General features: G+C 36.5%; 1 protein-coding gene across 3 annotated transcripts; it reads right to left on the minus strand.

Moving 5' to 3' along the window:
- Positions 1–4,478: 4,478 nt before the first annotated feature.
- LOC113701320 (calcium-dependent protein kinase 8-like) lies at positions 4,479–11,971 on the minus strand. 3 transcript variants are annotated; one of them, XR_011816144.1, is made up of 11 exons: positions 11,669–11,971; positions 10,714–11,259; positions 10,047–10,160; positions 9,774–9,897; positions 9,486–9,629; positions 8,837–8,989; positions 8,626–8,741; positions 8,335–8,502; positions 7,832–8,062; positions 5,918–6,081; positions 4,888–5,077 (listed from the first exon to the last, which is right to left on the minus strand). XR_011816144.1 is itself a non-coding variant. In XM_072053709.1 (10 exons), the coding sequence occupies exons 2-10, from the start codon at positions 11,218–11,220 to the stop codon at positions 4,922–4,924; spliced, it is 1,713 nt and encodes a 570-aa protein (XP_071909810.1). In that variant the 5' UTR covers positions 11,221–11,259; positions 11,669–11,970; the 3' UTR covers positions 4,479–4,921. The 3 variants fall into 3 exon arrangements, 2 of the variants coding, with proteins under 2 accessions (XP_071909810.1, XP_071909814.1); XM_072053709.1 differs by lacking the exon at positions 5,918–6,081 and having other exon boundaries at positions 4,479–5,077; positions 11,669–11,970; XM_072053713.1 differs by lacking the exons at positions 5,918–6,081; positions 10,047–10,160 and having other exon boundaries at positions 4,479–5,077; positions 11,669–11,970.
- Positions 11,972–19,325: the final 7,354 nt, after the last annotated feature.

Here is a 19,325-nt window from a genome sequence, read left to right on the forward strand (position 1 = left end):
TTCAGAGTTTGGTCCATATGAGGTTTCTCCAGTGCCCCTCTCAGATGTAGGTTGCCTAATTACACGCCCACGGCCCCGTCCACTACGAGTGCCTTCCATTGATCTAATCAATCTAGGGTCGAAGCGGGAATATAATATTAAACATGGGTAGGCAAAAGCAAGTAGCAAGAGGTACGCACAGATCAAAAGCATATATACATATACAACTGTACCGAACCAGTCACACAGTAGCAGTCAATTAGATACAAATATGAGAAATCCATGGAAGTAGCGGAGTCATCTAAAAGCACTAAAGACAAACTAGGTCACAAGTACAAAATAACTAACGAAAAGCTATTTCCCTTCTAGGGCTCCAACCCTAATCTACGAGAATGCCCCAATTTATATCTTAATCCAGGTTAATCATGCTTACTAACACTCGAACAAACCACACAAAATTCCATAGAATCACATTTCTAGTTCGCCCAAGTCCTTTCTAACCTAGGCTCTCATCTCTTCCTTATCCGGGCGCAAGAATCCCATCTAAGATAATTCACAACTCGAGCCGGCCGGTCCCAAGAGTAAATCATCCATATTAAAGATTCCTACCCGACAAGCATACCTAACTTCCTCAAGTCCCATGATAAAGATCTTTACACTTATGACATGCACGGTTCATAGTTTATGCTCAAACGAGCACTTAGACACATTCACGAAATCAGGACCATAACACCACTGGCCCAAGCTCACTCCGCGCAGAGACCACGCGAAGCAGCTCTGATACCACCTGTGACAGCCCCACCTTCCCCTAAGGCGAACCAAAGGGTTCGGCGGACTGCCTGCCCAACTCTCGCCAGGACTAACGGTGCAGTTAAACACGATCTAAAACGTTCCGGAAGAATAAAAGCGCGCTCAAACAAGTCAAAATCGTAAAATAGCCAAACGAAAATCAAAACCGTCGATGAATAGTGGGGTGCCATGTCATACAACTCGGAAAAAAATTTCCAAACCAAATAGGACACATAAACAGGGTTAAACAGTGTTATACACATACGTTTGTAATTTACAAAACAAAAGGGAGACAATTGGATCAAAATACATTTAGGGTTTTTCCAACTAGCGAGGAGATTTACAAAATATATTAAAACTAGCTCAACTCGTGCTTCAAAACATCATAGTCCCCAAAAGTGGTTCCCTGTAAGGAAAACAAAGGCAACAGAAAGAGGTGAGCTTACGCTCAATGAGGTACCAAACATATAGGGGTAAAATCATGACTTTTCACGTTTAATCAATCAGATAGATATACCAGATATAAAGGAAAGCATTTAGACACAGTGATTCAAAAGGAAGGATACAGGTGGCTCTCAGGAGCCAAATTTCCATCTGCAGTACTTGATCCGAACTCGTTGACTCTCCGTCAACGTACATAGAACCAACATATCCGTAGACCCCACTTTACACCAATTTTCGTCCACCAAACATACCCCTACCGAGCCCGAACGCCGAACAGAACAGAAGTCGTAATACTCGAGTATACCGGAATTAAGGGTCTCAATACCCAAAGATTCCTGAAACAGACTACCGTGGTTCGTTATCTAATCGACCAGGCCCTTGCCGGCCCGACTTGAATAACTAGCCACAGGTGTTGAGCTCAGAGTTCACAGAAAGGTCGTTGGATACCAGTCTCCAGTCTCCAAACGACGTCCGAACAGACTCAGATACAGATAACAGATTACATATAGTCAAGAGGCATACAGACAGACAAGAGAACGAGTGTGATAAAATACACCCTCGTCTCAAACAGATTAAACAGGTAGTACAATCATTCAGATCACAGATTGCAAGTGCAGAAATCAAGTTAAGCAACAAGTGAGGGGAGTGGTACACTCACCGGTTCAAGTACAGATACTTCAAAAGTTTTCACTTCAGATTGGCTTTAATCGCCAAGAAACCCTAAAATCATCAAAGTAAACCAATTGAAGGTTTCACATCCAAAATCGAGTAAACTGAATGTACAAGTAAGGCTCGACTACATGTCGTACGCCTTTCCATGTTAAGTACTAGTACAAGTACTAGTACAAAAGAATAAAATATGACTTTTGAGCAAAAAGGATAACAGTTGGTCCTAGGGTTACAAACAACTCCTAAAACCCATCATTTTTACCAAGATCAACTCAACTTGAAAGAATCACGTAGCGCTAAAATTTTGGGCAGCATGTCCTCTGTATTTACCTATTTTCCCAGCCACTTATGGCTTCATTATTTTCCTCAATCAACCCCAAAGTCATACGCAATATAAATTCATCACAACAGCCGTTCAATAGGCTCAAAGTCATTCAAGTACAAAATTTAGCTAGGAAAATGACCGGAAATGAAAGTTAAGCCCTAAAACCCAAAAACAGTTTTGACGTCATTTAGCGTATTGGACACAACTGGTCCTACGAGTATCAGATGGATGTATGCTATGCACCGTTTCGAAGCTAACAGAAAGAGATACAATATTGAAGAAGGCCACTCAGTCCAATTTGTAGTGAAACTAAGTCAAAATTGCAATGTACCAAACCAGAACCGCATAAACAGGTTAGCAAACCGCATTCTGGTTAAACAATCATAATTCAGGCTACCAAAGTCCAATTCAAGTGATTCCAAAGCCATCCGAAAGCTAAGATAGCAGGCTATATTTCTTAAGAAGACATCGACAACCAAATCAGTAGTATTCCCAATCAAATTAACCAATTAGCAAAGATGATTACCAAGTTCGGACAGAAACAGGGCAGCAGGGGTATTTCAGTCTTTTCACAGGTTACGTTACTCCGATTGGCCTGAAATTTTGTAGGAATTTATAAAATATGATTTCCTACAACTTTCATGTTTTAGCCCAAGGCTAATTCGGCCTCTAACTATGAGGAACAGTACCAGGCAGAATGGGTTGGATTGAAACCCTAATTTCCAGAATTTCCTTTGAATGCGGAAATTTTCCGCAATTTGCCACAACTTACACCCTCTAACTTCATTTAAGATCATTTCCTACCATCATACCAAGCCACACCATAATAATCATATGAAAACAGAAAAATCATGATTAAATAGAAAAATTCAACAATTGCAACCAAAATCATGAACTAGCCCACAATTTCACCTCTTAAACTACCACAAGCCATCAATTAAACATCATTAGGTAGAAAAGAGAGGTTTCTTAGTTATTCACCTTAACAACCCAAGAACAAGAGCAACTTAGCACCTTAATCCTCCAAACAACTTCACTAATCACCTCACAACCACTCACTTAAGGGTTTTTATGGAGTAAATGCAAGATTAAACGGTTGGTTTGTTGGATTGAGCAAGTTTGGAGCAAGAGATTGGAGAGCTTTTCCTTTCTTTTTTGGAGCAAGAGGTTCGGCCAAGGAAGCTTTAAAATGAGGATGATTTTTGGAAATTTTTACTTGAATTGGTAAAGCAAGAAAGTTGGTCAAAATTGACTAAGTTAAGAATTAACCTCCAAGTGACACTTGTCACTTCATTTAATACATCTCTATCCTTTTGTCTCTCCAATAATAATCCATCTAGGTAACTTCTAATTATCTCTTAACACCTGCTAAAATAAACCCGGTATCCAACACTTAACCTAATTGGCCGAATTTTACCGAACTTTCCGCACTAGCGGGTCCCACGTCCGGTATACACTCTTAATTTCTCAAAAACTAACCGATACTAGAACAATCATTTTAAAACTATATTTACTCATAAAATTTATTTTTAAAATTTTCGAATAAAGAAAATGTGAAAAAACGTGCAATTAAAAGAAATTAAAACCTAGAAATTAAGAAAATTGCGGGTCCTCACATCATAACATTAAGACATTCAGCTTTCCATACTATTTTTTTTTTCAATTTCCTAACAGGGGAAATGTGAAATTTAAGAAGCAGGGAGGAGGCAAGGGGATAAGAATCTAGACCTCTTATTTTTGGTCCTCAACCTTAAACCATTAGACTAAAGCCTCTTTGGTTCATTTTTCGATACTATTATGCGTGATAATGTGGCCTACTTCATTATTGCTAATCGGGATATTTCCTTTCTATTTTGCAATTTCAAGCCCTCTATTAAAGATGAATACATAATTTCAAATTCTTTTGACACTTGAGTATTTTCAATCAACAAGGTTTAGACTTTAATCCTCAAGTTGGGAATGAGATAACATCTTAGCATTTTAAGTGAAATTCTATGGACATTTGTAACATTGTTATATTAAAACTCAAAATTGGGGAGGAAGGTGTGATATTTGAAACTTAGGGGAGCCAAGTGAAATTATTAGAAACCTTAGGTGAGGTTTGTCTAATTATCCCTTAATTATATTTCAAGGCATTTTTGTCATTTGAATGTCACTTTCCATTTCTGCAATTTCAACCAGCAAGACCTCTTACATTCCTTAACGATTAGTGAGTTACGTTCACCAAAAAGGATTCTAAAATCTAGTATATGTTATGACATCACGCAATATCTAGATAAAAGAAATACCATCTTCCATGAATAAAAATGATGATGATACAGAAATCAGATCATTCAAAATGTTTCCCAAGGGCAAAAGAGAACAGAAGGAATACAGAATATTCTGTCTTCCAAATAAAGCAGCCTCTAACACTAAGTCGAACTATGTACAATAGAATAATCACCTCATCAGCTTTTCATCAGTTACAGAACTCTGATCTTCTACAGCTACCTCCGAAGACACAAGAAAAGGAGAAAAAAAAATCATATATCAAGCCTAGAGATGTTACACAATCCACAGGGAAACTCTTCAAGGTGTCCGCTTGTCAGCAGAGTGATATGAGAAAAATGCAAATAAAAAGGGGGGAAAATGAGCTTTGAACTCGATTTGAATTACAGGAATGTCCCTGTTGACTATATTCCTTTTCATCCCTAGCAGCACTGCTACTGCAATTGTTCATCTACCCTCATTAGCCAATTGTAACGAGCCATCCCTCATCAACTTCAAGCTCAGGCTGTTAAAACGCTCTCGAGAATATTGCCTAGAAGCCTTTCTCCAGTCAGTACCAGCCTTCATCATCGCAGCAAATTCCTCATAACTTATGCATCCATCCTACAAGTTATGGAAATGTCAGAAATCATGGGGGGAAAAAGACCAGTCATAAGATTCTTTTTCATATTATTCACAACCAACGGGCAAAGCCTGATAAGAAAATACCATTTGGGAAGAATTAAAAAAAAAAAAAAAAACAGCTAAAGCAAAAATGACCCTCGGTTAAAGGATTGCTTCCTTTTTTATTTCCCACTTTTGGGCTGTGTAATCACGAAACCATATGGTTTCCATGAAATATTGCAGGAAGCGAGAAAGAAAAGGATACTTATATTCTAGTACACAGGGTGGGCTCAAAGCACATCATCTAGCTTTGATACAGCACAGCAAAGCCATAAAAAATTATTGAAGAAAGGAAGGGAATGTTAAGTTCAACAATACTTTAGTCCGGAATTGAATTAGGACTTCACATTATGATAGCTTTGCTGAGTTTCAGTAAATTTCAGTTCGCAAGTGCATACATGCTTTTTTGTAATAATTGTGATTGGTAGTAGTTGGCTTCCTAATGACACCATAGTAGCAGCTACTATTAGAACTTCTAAGAGACATAGGAATGCGCAGAGGTTCAAGGGAGGACATCCTCGGTTGGAAGTCAAATGGTCAGCCACCATAGCCGCAGCCTTACTCCCTTACTTTTTCTTTTTATGGATCAAGTTTCTGCATGGACATAGTGCCAAGACTACTATAAATTGAAACCTAGAACTGTTCTAAGCTTGCTTGAAAAAGTACCGTATCAGTTATTAACTCTCGACACTTGCAAATTATACTAATCTCCTCTGCGGTTTTCCATAAAAAGTAATGTAAAGCAAGTAAATTAGTAAAAGAACTGTATCTGTGACATACAGAATTGAGAAAAGGAATGTGATTGACAATCAGTAACTAACTGCCTCCCCCAACAATCAACCTCTTTCCCCTTGTTGGCACACAATAATCTGGCCCACACCACTGACACCACTTCCCCTTCTCCACTATTTGCAGGCTAGCTGCCACCCTGTCAATGTCACCACCTGAAGCTTCAAGACATAATTATTTGGGCAGAAAACCTGAGGCTACTAAAACTATTACATGATAAAATATTGACCCCTCAACTACTAAGGGTCTTAAAAAGTCACCCATCCACCATATCAATGAAGTGACAGGCATTCCCGTCTATTTAATCTACCAACTCCTTTTAATGCCTTGTAAATTAAGAGGCATCATGTCTAGCATTTTAATTTACACAATTCAAACCCATAAACCCCCTTTCCCCCTATTTCATTCATTAATACTACCTTTTCTTCTTCTCTATTGCTTAGGGTACTTAATGGGAATTCTTTTATGTTTTATCCTTTTTCATTTATTGGCATGAAATGAAGGAATAAATAGGACCTAATAACTAAAAAGAAGGAATAACTTTTGTTTGTGGATTTCAAATTGGAAGGGATATATGAGATTCTTAACTAAAAAGGAATCAATAAGACCTAATAACTAAAAAGGGGGAATAACTTTTGTTTATGGATTTCAAATTGGGTGGGATATATGAGACTCTTAATAGCTAAGCACCTGAAACTTAAGAGTCAGAATATTCTATTGCCACCAAGAGATGAGTAATGTAGTTTGGAGTCAGTTGCTTGAGGATGTAATAGCCAATGCCAATGTCTTTCAAGCTATTCGCATCTGTCTCTTATTGTTCTCCATCGTGTATATTCACCTGAATATTCTAGTGCTACTATCATCAAAATATTAAATTTGCATTGTTTATGGTGTCTAGTTTTCCTAATCTATTCACTGTAGTATGCAACTGAAGGTGATTTCTAGAAGAAGATATGAAAAAGACGACTTATCATGGAATTTGTGCCTTAGTTTTTACTAGGGGTGACTGGAGATGGCACCGGTCAATTAGAAAGATGCAAACCAATGTAATTCCACATATAAGGGGTCGAAGAACGGGAAGGGGGATGCAAAAGACATAAGTGTCAAAGGAAATATGAAAGGGAAACTGGTGAGTCAAAGCTTGGTCTTCTGGTTGACATGGACACTGGAAGAATAGAAGCATGCAAGACAATGACGTTGTGCCAGCAATTATTACTGTTATTTGGGAAGGACAAATAGAGGGTGGTGAATCTCCTTTTTCCTGATTTAATTTATTTTCTCTTTCTTTTATTTTAAATTTCACTGACTATGTCACTTAAAGAATACGGATCATGTAAGTCAATTTTTATGCTTATTCACCTCTCTTCTTTTACTTGTCCAGGACATTTATGTAATACTATCACCTTTTTAGAATCATTGCATTTTTTTTCCACTCTGGCATCCATATTTAAGAGGGTCTTGCTCAAACAACAGTCAAGTCTAAGCAGGAGAGAGCAGTTTAACTAGTCTAAGCCTAAGAGTTGTATGGTGAACCCTTGATAGAAGTAAATGTTATTGCATTATAAATCAAGTGAACACAATCAGTCAGCCATGAATATATTCGAGGGACATGCAGCATAACAATAGTCATAGGAAGCATTATTGATATGATTTAATTTGTAAAAATCAAAGACACAGGTGAAGGTTGATTTTATCCAATATGAAAAAATGACAATAATTGGCATGAATGTGCCTGAAGCAGCAGCAGTCACAAATACAATTAAGAAGATGTAGAAAGCAATATACTTTCAGCAAAGAGACTGTCATGTACCATGAAAACATATCAAAAGCAGCTAAAGCTTAGTTCGCAAGTTTAGAAACATATTATACATAATTAGATTCATTGATACAAGCAGCGTAGCTGACCTTATCTATGTCAACATCATGCATGATGGCGGCAATTACATCTTCAGTATTGGTGTCACCTTCATCACTCAAGGCATCCCGTAGCTCATCAATTTCTATATAACCACTCTGATTTCTGTCAAAGAATGCAAAAGCTTTGTGCAGGTGTTCATCATTCGCCATTTTTCTGATATGAACAGAAACAGCAACGAACTCCCCATAATTCAATGTTCCATCCCTATCGACATCAGCCTTCAAAAAGCAGGTTTTCAATAAATTGACTGTGAATGACAAACCTGATAAGCATGCTTGAAATTCAAACAATAGTACAAGAAATTCAGGACCTAAATAGGAAAAAACACCAAGAAATGCCATGGGAGGAAGGGCATTTGAAAGCTCAGGCAATTTATCTATATTTCTTCAAAATCAGGAGCTATGAAATACATATAGCATTGGGAGATGTACCGAAACAGAAAATAACCAAAGTAAAAACACCAATGATGCATAGACAAGATAATACTTACAGATTCCACGAGAATTTGAAGATCTGCATCAGGAATTTGGTGGCCAAGTTTCTTCAAACCGTTTCTAAGTTCATCCATGTTTATCTTTCCTCTCTTACCAATATCCATCATTTCAAAAGTTTCCCTAATTCCCGCTACTTCCTCAACAGATAAATGCTCAGCCACCACCTGCTCGAGAGATATTCCCAGAGGTTGAGAAATGAATGATGTTACTTGTCAATTGATCACACAAAGGGAGTCAGGAAGGATCACGAAGAATCAGATAGTTTTAAAAGTTACCATATAAATTACCTTTAGTGCTCTTTTCTTTAGTTTGTTCATCACAGAAAATTGTTTGAGCCTTGCTTTTACAGTCTCTCCCAAAGGAACATTTGGTGCCTTCTTTGCATTTTGTAACCACGGATGCTCTGCATGCGAGTATAGATATCAGAAAAATGGAAATCAAAGTCCTGGTTCAGAACCAGATTAGTTACAGAGTCTTTAAAAATGAACTGTTTAATACCAAGCACTTGGGAAGCTGTAAGCCGCCTGCTAGGATCTGGATCAAGCATCTTCTTTACAAGATCCTTTGCAGTATCAGAAACCTTAGGCCACGGATCTCTCTTAAAATCAATGACAGAGCGTATGATTGCTTGAGCTACTCCCTGTTCCGTTTCTGCAGAAATGATAACAAGTATATGAGAACACTACTTCATCTTCAGACAAAATAGTAGAAACTTCCCAATCACACTTGTAGAGGGGTACTGAAAAAAGTGTTGTGTTGTCATATAAGCAGGGCATCGGCAAGTAATATAACATAGGTCTGTCAGTAGTAGGTCTGTCAGTAGGCCAGGTGCACAAGTGCTAAACCCTTTTTATTTCTTTCAAGAACAAAAAAGCTACAATAGAAAAGAGAAATTAAGTACTATGTCCAATAAACATGATAAACATTAAGCTATTTGTCTAATAAACTAAAGAAACATTAAGCTCTTCCCTTATGCGAGGCATCCAACTTGTAGAACTTTTGTTCCCACTTTCCCCATTAAGTAAACCACAACTTTTTGAATGATCTTTCTTTTTCTTTTTCTGAGCAACTTTGCTTTCTTTATTTTTCTTGATGTCCTGAAAGCTCCTAATAAATCTACAAATATTCTTCCACATGTTTTACAGACCTGCCCAGAAGGGTGGAACACCACATAGCAAAATATACAGGATAACTCCAGCACTCCAGACATCAACCTCTGGACCATAATTTCGTTTCAAAACCTCAGGAGCCATGTAATATGGACTTCCGACAATCTCATTAAAGTGCTCACCTACAAAAAGGTGGTGGAATGATTAGTGAACAAACAATACAACCCATTAAAATAAAACATACAAATAAAACCCATAGACTTGTTCCAAACCACATAATCTAATAAGCTACAAACACAAAATAAGCTATTGACGTACTCCCATACCAGGTTTGAAGAAAACAGACAATCCAAAGTCAATTGCTTTTAAGGGTGATGTTTCCTTCTTGTTTGCAAAAAGAAAATTCTCTGGTTTGAGATCCCGATGCATTACTCCATGCCTGTGACAGACCTAGAAAACAGAAAACAATAGTTACTTAGAAAGTAGATGAATAAAAAAACAATGAAGTTTAAATGGGCTTCAAAATTTTACTAGCAAGTGTAAAACAGCTCAGCAGCATATAAACAAATAACTGCATTTAAAATTGCACTTAACATTACGGAATCAGGTGGTAGCACTCCAAAGGAATGGGGCAGGACAGAATCATTCCAGATCATGAAGGCAGGTTTGAGCAATATGTGGGACAAGAATATCAAGATCTTCAAGAAGTACCACTGGCAACAAAGAACTAGCTTGTTTATAACATTCATAGCTATTACCATAAACACAATAGAGATATACAAAATATTCCATATTGAGGTTACAAACAGTCAAGAAGAGGGAAAAAAAAAATCCAAGGACATTAACCAGTTTGAAACCTTTTAGGCTGACTTCTTAGAAGACATCTGAGAGTAGATGAACAATACCTAGAAAAAAAGTACAACCTAAAGGCATCCATTATATACAACAAAAATCTGTCAATTTGCAGTAAAATTTGCCGCTCAACAGCATGAAAAGAGTGCTAAAAATGATTTGCTAAAAAGGAAGTTTTTGGACAATCAACCAGAAGTACCTTCCTATACCAGAATGCAGCATACAAAGAAAAACGCTATAACTATGCTGGAAAACCTCAGCAAGCTCCATGGATATTATCAAAAGTAAATGGTAAGCAAAACAAAAAGTAAAGATTGAATACGCAGAACTTAGTCCAAGAAATAAGTGCAATTTAACCAGATAATTTCATTCAAGTCTATATCAGTTTCAAATCTAAAGAAGTCGAAAGAATACCTGAACTACTTCCACAATAGTCTTCATGACCACTGCAGCAGCCCTTTCACTATAATGCCCTCTTGCAACTATGCGGTCAAACAATTCACCACCCTCACACAATTCCATCACAATGTGAACTGCATCATCATCCTCATACGTATCCTTTAGAGTCACAATGTTGGGATGCTCAGGCAAATGCTTCATAATTTCAACCTCCCTCCTCACATCCTCAATGTCCACTGCAGTCCTTAGCTTCTTCTTCGAAATTGATTTGCAGGCATATTTATCAGCAGTGTCCACATCAGTACACAAATATGTCACCCCAAATTCACCTCTCCCCAGCTCCCCCCCTAGATCGTATCTCTCATAAATGTCGTGACCAGTAGGATGTTTTAACACAACTAGCTTGTTGGCACCTCCAGATCCATGATTTGCACCATAGTCAATAGAAAATGGGTTGGGTTTATTCTTCTTTTTAGCCTTCTTTTCAGAAGAATCAACTGGCGTGACACAGCAATTCCCCATTATGATCCAACAGATCCAATCTTGCAAGCTTAATTATATCTGTCCCCAGAAATTCCAAAAGAACCCAGCAAAATTACGTCACAAAAAATCCCAGATAAAAGACTAAAATTTGCTATACAAAATGAACAAACAATCGACGAAAAAAACCAAGCTATCAAATCTTAAAACTTCCAGGTTTGAACAACATTTCAGGATAAAATTACCAAAAACCAACCTATACTAAACAAACTAATCGCATTATTACACAGAAGATTCTAGATAGCTCGAACAATCTCCAAGAAACATGGACGATACGGAAATCATATTAAAAGAACAACCAAAGACCTTTTTCTGGACAAAATTCAGAAAACCCAGAAAAAATATTGGATTTTTAAGGTTAAAAAAAAAGACAAACTGAAATCAGACCAATGCTGATGTATAAAAAAGAAAAGATTGCAGAATAACTAACCTGATATTTGGTTGTCTAAAAGGGAAATCTGAGTAAAGCCCAGATGCGTTTGAGATAAAAAAGGCTTGAGAATGAAGAACTCTGGTGTTATAAATGCAGATTAGGTTGTTGGGGAGCAGACACACTATTTTGAAGGAAGATTTCATGTAAATGGGTATGGGAATCCGCCATTGAAGAGAGTCAAAGCTCTTTTTTTTGCAGAGACTTCTTTTGCCTCCCCCTGTTTGTTTGTCTCCGCTTCTCTGTTTTCTGTCTCTCTCTGCCCTCTATTCCTCTATCCCTTTAGATTTAGATTTTTGTGTCATTTTTTTTCCTTCTTTTTTCTTTTATTTGAATGCGTCCTTTTTGTTTTGAGGATCTTTCTTTTTCGGATTAATTACATTTACCTCCCTTGAGGTTTAACCAAATTACAGGTCAATCCTTGGAAGTGGACGGCTACTCTGTGTGTCGATGAAGTGATAAATCTTTGATTCGGCCACATAAAGTTGAAGGGAAAAGGTTTATTTATTTTTTATTAATGCCCATTACATGTTTGTTAAATTTTAACATAGAATTTGAGTTTGTATGTGATCTTTCGATTGGCTATTACATGCTTGCATGCTAGACAAATATCGGGCTCGTCAAAAGTTGGTCGCAGCTAGCGATTTCCTCAGAGAGGAACAACAAAGAAGACTACATGTAATGGGCGCTTTAGTGAGATGTTGAGAGATTTTTCCCATTTCTTTTTTCATGCTTTGGGAGTTTTAGTGAGATGCCATAAGTCAGTTTGTAAGTTACAATAAAATGAAATAAATCAGAGTTTTGCTAAGTTCGCCCAAGAAGAAGAACTCTAATATTGTCCAATTTTCCTGGCTTTGTGTTAATGAAATCCGTGAAGAAATAGTTGATTATTTATTTTTAACATGAGTTGTATGCACCTATTCATGTATGGGTTTGTATTTTTCCTCATAGAAGATATCGAAACTCATAAAGGAAATTCGGAGTTTAGTTCTTCATTTTCAAACCCGACTTTTATGGAGTTTTATAGAGGTTATTTTGTCATTTTACTGATTTTCGTTGGTTGGATTTAAACTGTGTTATTAATAAGAGGATGACCGTAATATGGTCAAAACTCATGGTTTGATTTGTAGTTTAGATAAACCTTAGGGGAGGTAAATGTAATTAACCCTTCTTTTTCCTTATCTCTTGAGTAAATTCCTTTAACTATGGTTAATTGCATTATGCACCGTAAACATTATGAGCACTATAAATTTCGTTTTCACAATATCTTTTTTTTTTCTTTTTTTCAAAACTAGAAGAAAAAAGACCTGGGGTGGGTTTGATATAACTATAATTTGAAATCTGAAATCTCATTTTGTTAAATTACTAAATTTTTAGGTATTGAATCTGATACAATTTATTATCTAAATTTGAACACTGAATATGATATGGCTACTAGATAATCATAGACAACTAAATATTGAATTTCATATATATTATAAATGTGTCCTTGATTTATTCATTAATGGTGTTCTGAAAATGTTTTTTGTTATAAATAATATATTATTTAATTTCATTGAAAATAAGATATTAAAAAATAAAAAAGAATGAATTACATAATAAAAATAAAATTATATTATAATAAATTACTTGAGAAAAAAATAAATTTTAGCATAATTTTCAATAGTTTCTTTTGCTTTTTGCTTCTTTGTTAACATATGTACATACAGTAAAAAAAAATATTATTTTGATGCATTAAAAGTAATGAATCTTACATTTGCATTAAGTGATAAGTGAAAAACTTATCACTTATTTTTTAAAATATGCTTTATCTAGGTAATTAAAACTAATTAATTCATTAATTAAGATATTCTATTTTTTACTATCAAATATGTTTGAATATATTAAGGGCTAAACTCATTAAATTTAAGTACTGAATTAAATAATCAAACTGTGTCTCACTTGATTAGACAATATTTAATATATTGTTCATACAAACATACAGAACATGAATCAATCACACCTGTCATGTCCTAAACCAAATTGAACAAAAAGTATATTAAACCCAAGCTCACTACAGTACTTAAATAAAGGCAATATTAGAGCAAATTTAGACCAACCATCCGTTATTCTCCATTCCCGATAACAAATGTCGAACTTTACAAGTGTGAACTATGGAGTTTTACCATTTCTTATTTTTTTAAAGATATTTTTCCTAACACCCCATTTCAATAGTTTATGTTATTCCAAATATGTCTATTCAATACTTGAAAGTTTCTCCCTTCCTAAATTATGAAATGTATCACTTTAGTAAGTACACGACCAATGACACATTACTTCTTCTTAACAAGTGGCACATAACTTATAACCCAATACAAATTAATGGATTTTGGTACCAAGAAGACTTTTTTCAAATAAACTCTTATTTTATTATGATTAGGGAAAGAAGTTACAAGAGTGGATGGATGGACATGACAGGCGAGCGCATGGGATCAATGACAACAATAATCCATGGGCACAAAAGAATGAAAATTGATGAAACCCCTACAATCTAGTGCTAATGAAGCGCAAACCACAGAAGGAAGTTGGTGGACTGACGTGAAGAAGGCTTTAGAAGGCAACCTCAGCCCTGCAAGACGGTCCGCTGTCTTATTAGCTTCTCAAAAAATGTGCGAGATATTGGCACCTAGGTCATTTAAGAGCTGGCTAATGGCCCTCAGAACATTGCAAAAAGGCCATTTAGCAATAATTGGCGATTGGATTTGGTGCACCAAAACATCCGAGTCTTCCTCTACCAACAGATTCTTGCTCCCACTTGACTGGCAAAGAGAAAGGCCATGAAGTAAAGATAACCCCTCTGCTGAGAGCACATTGTACTTGCCAAACTCCTTATAGAAGGCAAACACCACTCTTCATGATCACGAAGAACAACACCACCTGATGTGACGCCCCGAAAAGTATGAGTATGAGAACCCGAAAATTTTCTAATTTTCTAGGGTTTATTTTTATTTAATCGCCCGCCTTTTCTACATTTTCTTTATTAGAAAAATTTCCCAGATAAAGTTTATGAGCAAAAATAGTTTTAAAATGATTTTTCTAGTATCGGTTAGTTTTTGAGAAATTAAAAGCGTATTTTGGACGTGGGACCCGCTAGTGCGGTAAATGCATTATATTTTTTGACAATTTGTTGGAATTTTGTATTAAGTGAAATTATTTTACAAGGTGTTAAGATATTTGTATTGGAGAGACAAAAAGATAAGTTTTGAACCAAAAGGTGACAAGTGTCACCTTGTGATTTAATCTTGGACTTTGACCATTTGACTTTACCTTTACCTTTACCAAATAAATACCAAAAATTGATCAAAATAACCTTCATTTTGTAAGCTTCTTGGCCGAATGTTCTTGCTCAAGAAACAAAGAAAAGCTCTCAATTTCTTCCTTCTATTTCTTGCTCAATCTTCAAATCCAACCAATAAAACTCCAAATCATTCCATAAAATCTCTTTGCTAAGTGGTCTTGAGGTGTTTTGTGGAGTTGTTTGGAAAGCTAAGGTGACTAGTTGCTCTATCTCTTGTATTGCTAAGGTGAGTTGTGAAGGACCCCTCTCCTTCCTCTAATGATGTTCAATTCATGATTGGTGGTGGTATAAGATGCACTTTTATGGATTAAATCTTGATTTTGGTTGAATTGGTGAAGTTTTATAATTATTGGGGATTTTTCTGTTTTCATATGAATATGATTATGGGGTCATGTATGATGATTGGAAATGATGTTTAATGACTCTAGGAGGTGGAAAAAGTGATTAATTGCAACCAATTTCTGTTTTGGACCAAAAATTGAAAAGTGAGGGTTTTGTGATGAACATTCTGTCCGAATTTTTAGGTCATATATAGAGGCCGAATTGGCCTTGGCTCAAAACATGAAAGTTGTAGGTATTGATGTTTTAAGGGTGCCTGTAAAATTTCAGGTCAATTGGAGTAGTGTAGAATGAGATAAGCCGAAATTACTATTGCTGTTCTGGGTTCATCAGGATGTTAGAACTGTGTCTGAAATGGGTTGTTTTGACTGGAATTGTTTTGGATTTGGGTGTTGAGGTCTTCTGATGAAATGTAGCTTGATGTCCTAGCTACCATATGCCTTTGGAATTTCTGCATTTTGACCTGTTTAGACTGAGTTGTACCGATTACAGCATAGTGTAATTTGTAAACCTGCAATTACGGTTCTGGTTTGTTATTTGGCATATTTGACTTAGTTGTGCTGGGATTTGGACTGAGTGACCTTCTACATTGTTGTAACCCTGGTTCTTAGCTTCGAAACGGTGGGTCTTGGACCTCCATCCGATACTCGTAGTACCTTTGGTGCCATTACCGCAAAATGACGTCAAAACTGTTTTTTCTGGTTTTGAGCTTAACTTTCATTTCCGGACTTTTCCCTAGCTTGACTTGTACTAGTACTACTTGGAACTTGTTGAATGACTATTAGATGAACTTGTTGTTGTGTGTGTACCTTTGGGACTGGCTGAGGAAATAATGAAGCCTTGATGGCTGGAAAAGTAAAGAAATTTAGGGGAAGTGCTGTCCGAACTTTGAAGGGATTTGTTTGCATTGAGTTTGTGATCTAAGACTCGGATTTGAGCAAGGCAATGATATATGATGGATGGTTTCTGAGCCATGGAGGTGAGTGACCCTAAACTATTTCCAAAGTACTTGTGAAATGTTTCTTACATTATTTACTTTTGAACTGTTTCCAAAGCTACTTTTGAACTGTTTTCTTGCATATCATGCGTGCTTATATGAAAGTGTTCCTTGTTTGATATATTTCCTTGACTTCATGACTTGTATTATTGATTGATAACGTGTTACGTGCTTTGAATGATTTCCAAAACGAGCTTTCTAGGCGAGTGTGTATTTTATCGCACTCGACCTAAATCAATGTGAAATTTTCATGATAAATGATTAAATGCTACTTGCGCATGAATGTAAGCCTTTTGGGCTGAACTGGCCATTGCCCCTTGTTACCGGTCGTCTCGAGCCAGAAACGGACTCGGTCGGGCGATTAGGGACCTGGGTGAACGTTTGGTATACTCGAGTATTACCTTTGTAGGTTGGTGGAGGTTGGTGAAAAATGATGCAATTTCAAATGAAAAAAAAAAAGGAAATGACAGGAGAACGAGCGTATCTTTTCATGAATGTTACTATCGCTTTCCATTGTACATGTTTCTTGAATTATTGATACTCCATATTTAATGTTTTGTAAATGTTGTAATTGTTTCTGGACTTATCATTTGATTTATGGCATCATTGAAAAGAAATATTGTTAAACCGATTCGATTACTGATTTTTTGGTTACTCGCTGAGCTTCTAGCTCACCCCAAAAATATTTTATTCCCCTCCACAGGGCTCAAAGCGAAGGAAGGCTTGTAGTACTTGTGCGCGTGATTGGATGGCCTTTATGTTGTACAGTTTGGATTTGGAATCATTTTATGTATAGTTGTAGTTTGGATTTGGCCTTTATGTATAGTTGGAGAATGTGATGTAATATTTGAGATTTATCTTGTAATCTGTTTGAGGAATGTAGTGAACGACTGAGTCCCGGCGAGAGCTGGGCAGGCGGCCCGCCGAACCCTCTGGTTCACCTTAGGGGGAGGTGGGGTCGTCACAGTTGGTATCAGAGCTTAGGCTTCAGACCTCTGTAGTGTATCCTAGGCTTGAAGTTTAGAATGCCGGACTGTGGGTTTGATTTGACTCTTGAGAGATTTTTGCGGGATGTCTCGACTTGATTGGTACAAGATGGAATGTCGAGGACGACAATCTTTTAAGGAGGGGAGATTGTGACGCCCCGAAAAGTATGAGTGTGAGAACCCGAAAATTTTCTAATTTTCTAGGGTTTATTTTTATTTAATCGCCCGCCTTTTCTACATTTTCTTTATTAGAAAAATTTCCCAGATAAAGTTTATGAGCAAAAATAGTTTTAAAATGATTTTTCTAGTATCGGTTAGTTTTTGAGAAATTAAAAGCGTATTTTGGACGTGGGATCCTCTAGTGCGACAAATGCATTATATTTTTTGACAACTTGTTGGAATTTTGTATTAAGTGAAATTATTTTACAAGGTGTTAAGATATTTGTATTGGAGAGACAAAAAGATAAGTTTTGAACCAAAATGTGACAAGTGTCACCTTGTGATTTAATCTTGGACTTTGACCATTTGACTTTACCTTTACCTTTACCAAATAAATACCAAAAATTGATCAAAATAAGCTTCATTTTGTAAGCTTCTTGGCCGAATGTTCTTGCTCAAGAAACAAAGAAAAGCTCTCAATTTCTTCCTTCTATTTCTTGCTCAATCTTCAAATCCAACCAATAAAACTCCAAATCATTCCATAAAATCTCTTTGCTAAGTGGTCTTGAGGTGTTTTGTGGAGTTGTTTGGAAAGCTAAGGTGACTAGTTGCTCTATCTCTTGTATTGCTAAGGTGAGTTGTGAAGGACCCCTCTCCTTCCTCTAATGATGTTCAATTCATGATTGGTGGTGGTATAAGATGCACTTTTATGGATTAAATCTTGATTTTGGTTGAATTGGTGAAGTTTTATAATTATTGGGGATTTTTCTGTTTTCATATGAATATGATTATGGGGTCATGTATGATGATTGGAAATGATGTTTAATGACTCTAGGAGGTGGAAAAAGTGATTAATTGCAACCAATTTCTGTTTTGGACCAAAAATTGAAAAGTGAGGGTTTTGTGATGAACATTCTGTCCGAATTTTTAGGTCATATATAGAGGCCGAATTGGCCTTGTCTCAAAACATGAAAGTTGTAGGTATTGATGTTTTAAGGGTGCCTGTAAAATTTCAGGTCAATTGGAGTAGTGTAGAATGAGATAAGCCGAAATTACTATTGCTGTTCTGGGTTCATCAGGATGTTAGAACTGTGTCTGAAATGGGTTGTTTTGACTGGAATTGTTTTGGATTTGGGTGTTGAGGTCTTCTGATGAAATGTAGCTTGATGTCCTAGCTACCATATGCCTTTGGAATTTCTGCATTTTGACCTGTTTAGACTGAGTTGTACCGATTACAACATAGTGTAATTTGTAAACCTGCAATTACGGTTCTGGTTTGTTATTTGGCATATTTGACTTAGTTGTGCTGGGATTTGGACTGAGTGACCTTCTACATTGTTGTAACCCTGGTTCTTAGCTTCGAAACGGTGGGTCTTGGACCTCCATCCGATACTCGTAGTACCTTTGGTGCCATTACCGCAAAATGACGTCAAAACTGTTTTTTCTGGTTTTGAGCTTAACTTTCATTTCCGGACTTTTCCCTAGCTTGACTTGTACTAGTACTACTTGGAACTTGTTGAATGACTATTAGATGAACTTGTTGTTGTGTGTGTACCTTTGGGACTGGCTGAGGAAATAATGAAGCCTTGATGGCTGGAAAAGTAAAGAAATTTAGGGGAAGTGCTGTCCGAACTTTGAAGGGATTTGTTTGCATTGAGTTTGTGATCTAAGACTCGGATTTGAGCAAGGCAATGATATATGATGGATGGTTTCTGAGCCATGGAGGTGAGTGACCCTAAACTATTTCCAAAGTACTTGTGAAATGTTTCTTACATTATTTACTTTTGAACTGTTTCCAAAGCTACTTTTGAACTGTTTTCTTGCATATCATGCGTGCTT

This window comes from Coffea arabica, chromosome 1e (assembly GCF_036785885.1).
Source record: "Coffea arabica cultivar ET-39 chromosome 1e, Coffea Arabica ET-39 HiFi, whole genome shotgun sequence".
Taxonomy (NCBI): Eukaryota; Viridiplantae; Streptophyta; class Magnoliopsida; order Gentianales; family Rubiaceae; genus Coffea; species Coffea arabica.

Bases quoted from the DNA above. Each gene is read 5' to 3' on its own strand.
- LOC113701320 (XM_072053709.1), bottom strand. From the start codon at position 11,220: ATGGGGAATTGCTGTGTCACGCCAGTTGATTCTTCTGAAAAGAAGGCT. The intron at 8,063-8,334 runs GTAAGTATTATC...TGCTTTTTGAAG, and splicing joins TTCAAATTCTCGTGGAATCT to GCTGATGTCGATAGGGATGG. The intron at 5,078-7,831 runs GTCAGCTACGCT...CATAACTTGTAG, and splicing joins ATGATGTTGACATAGATAAG to GATGGATGCATAAGTTATGA.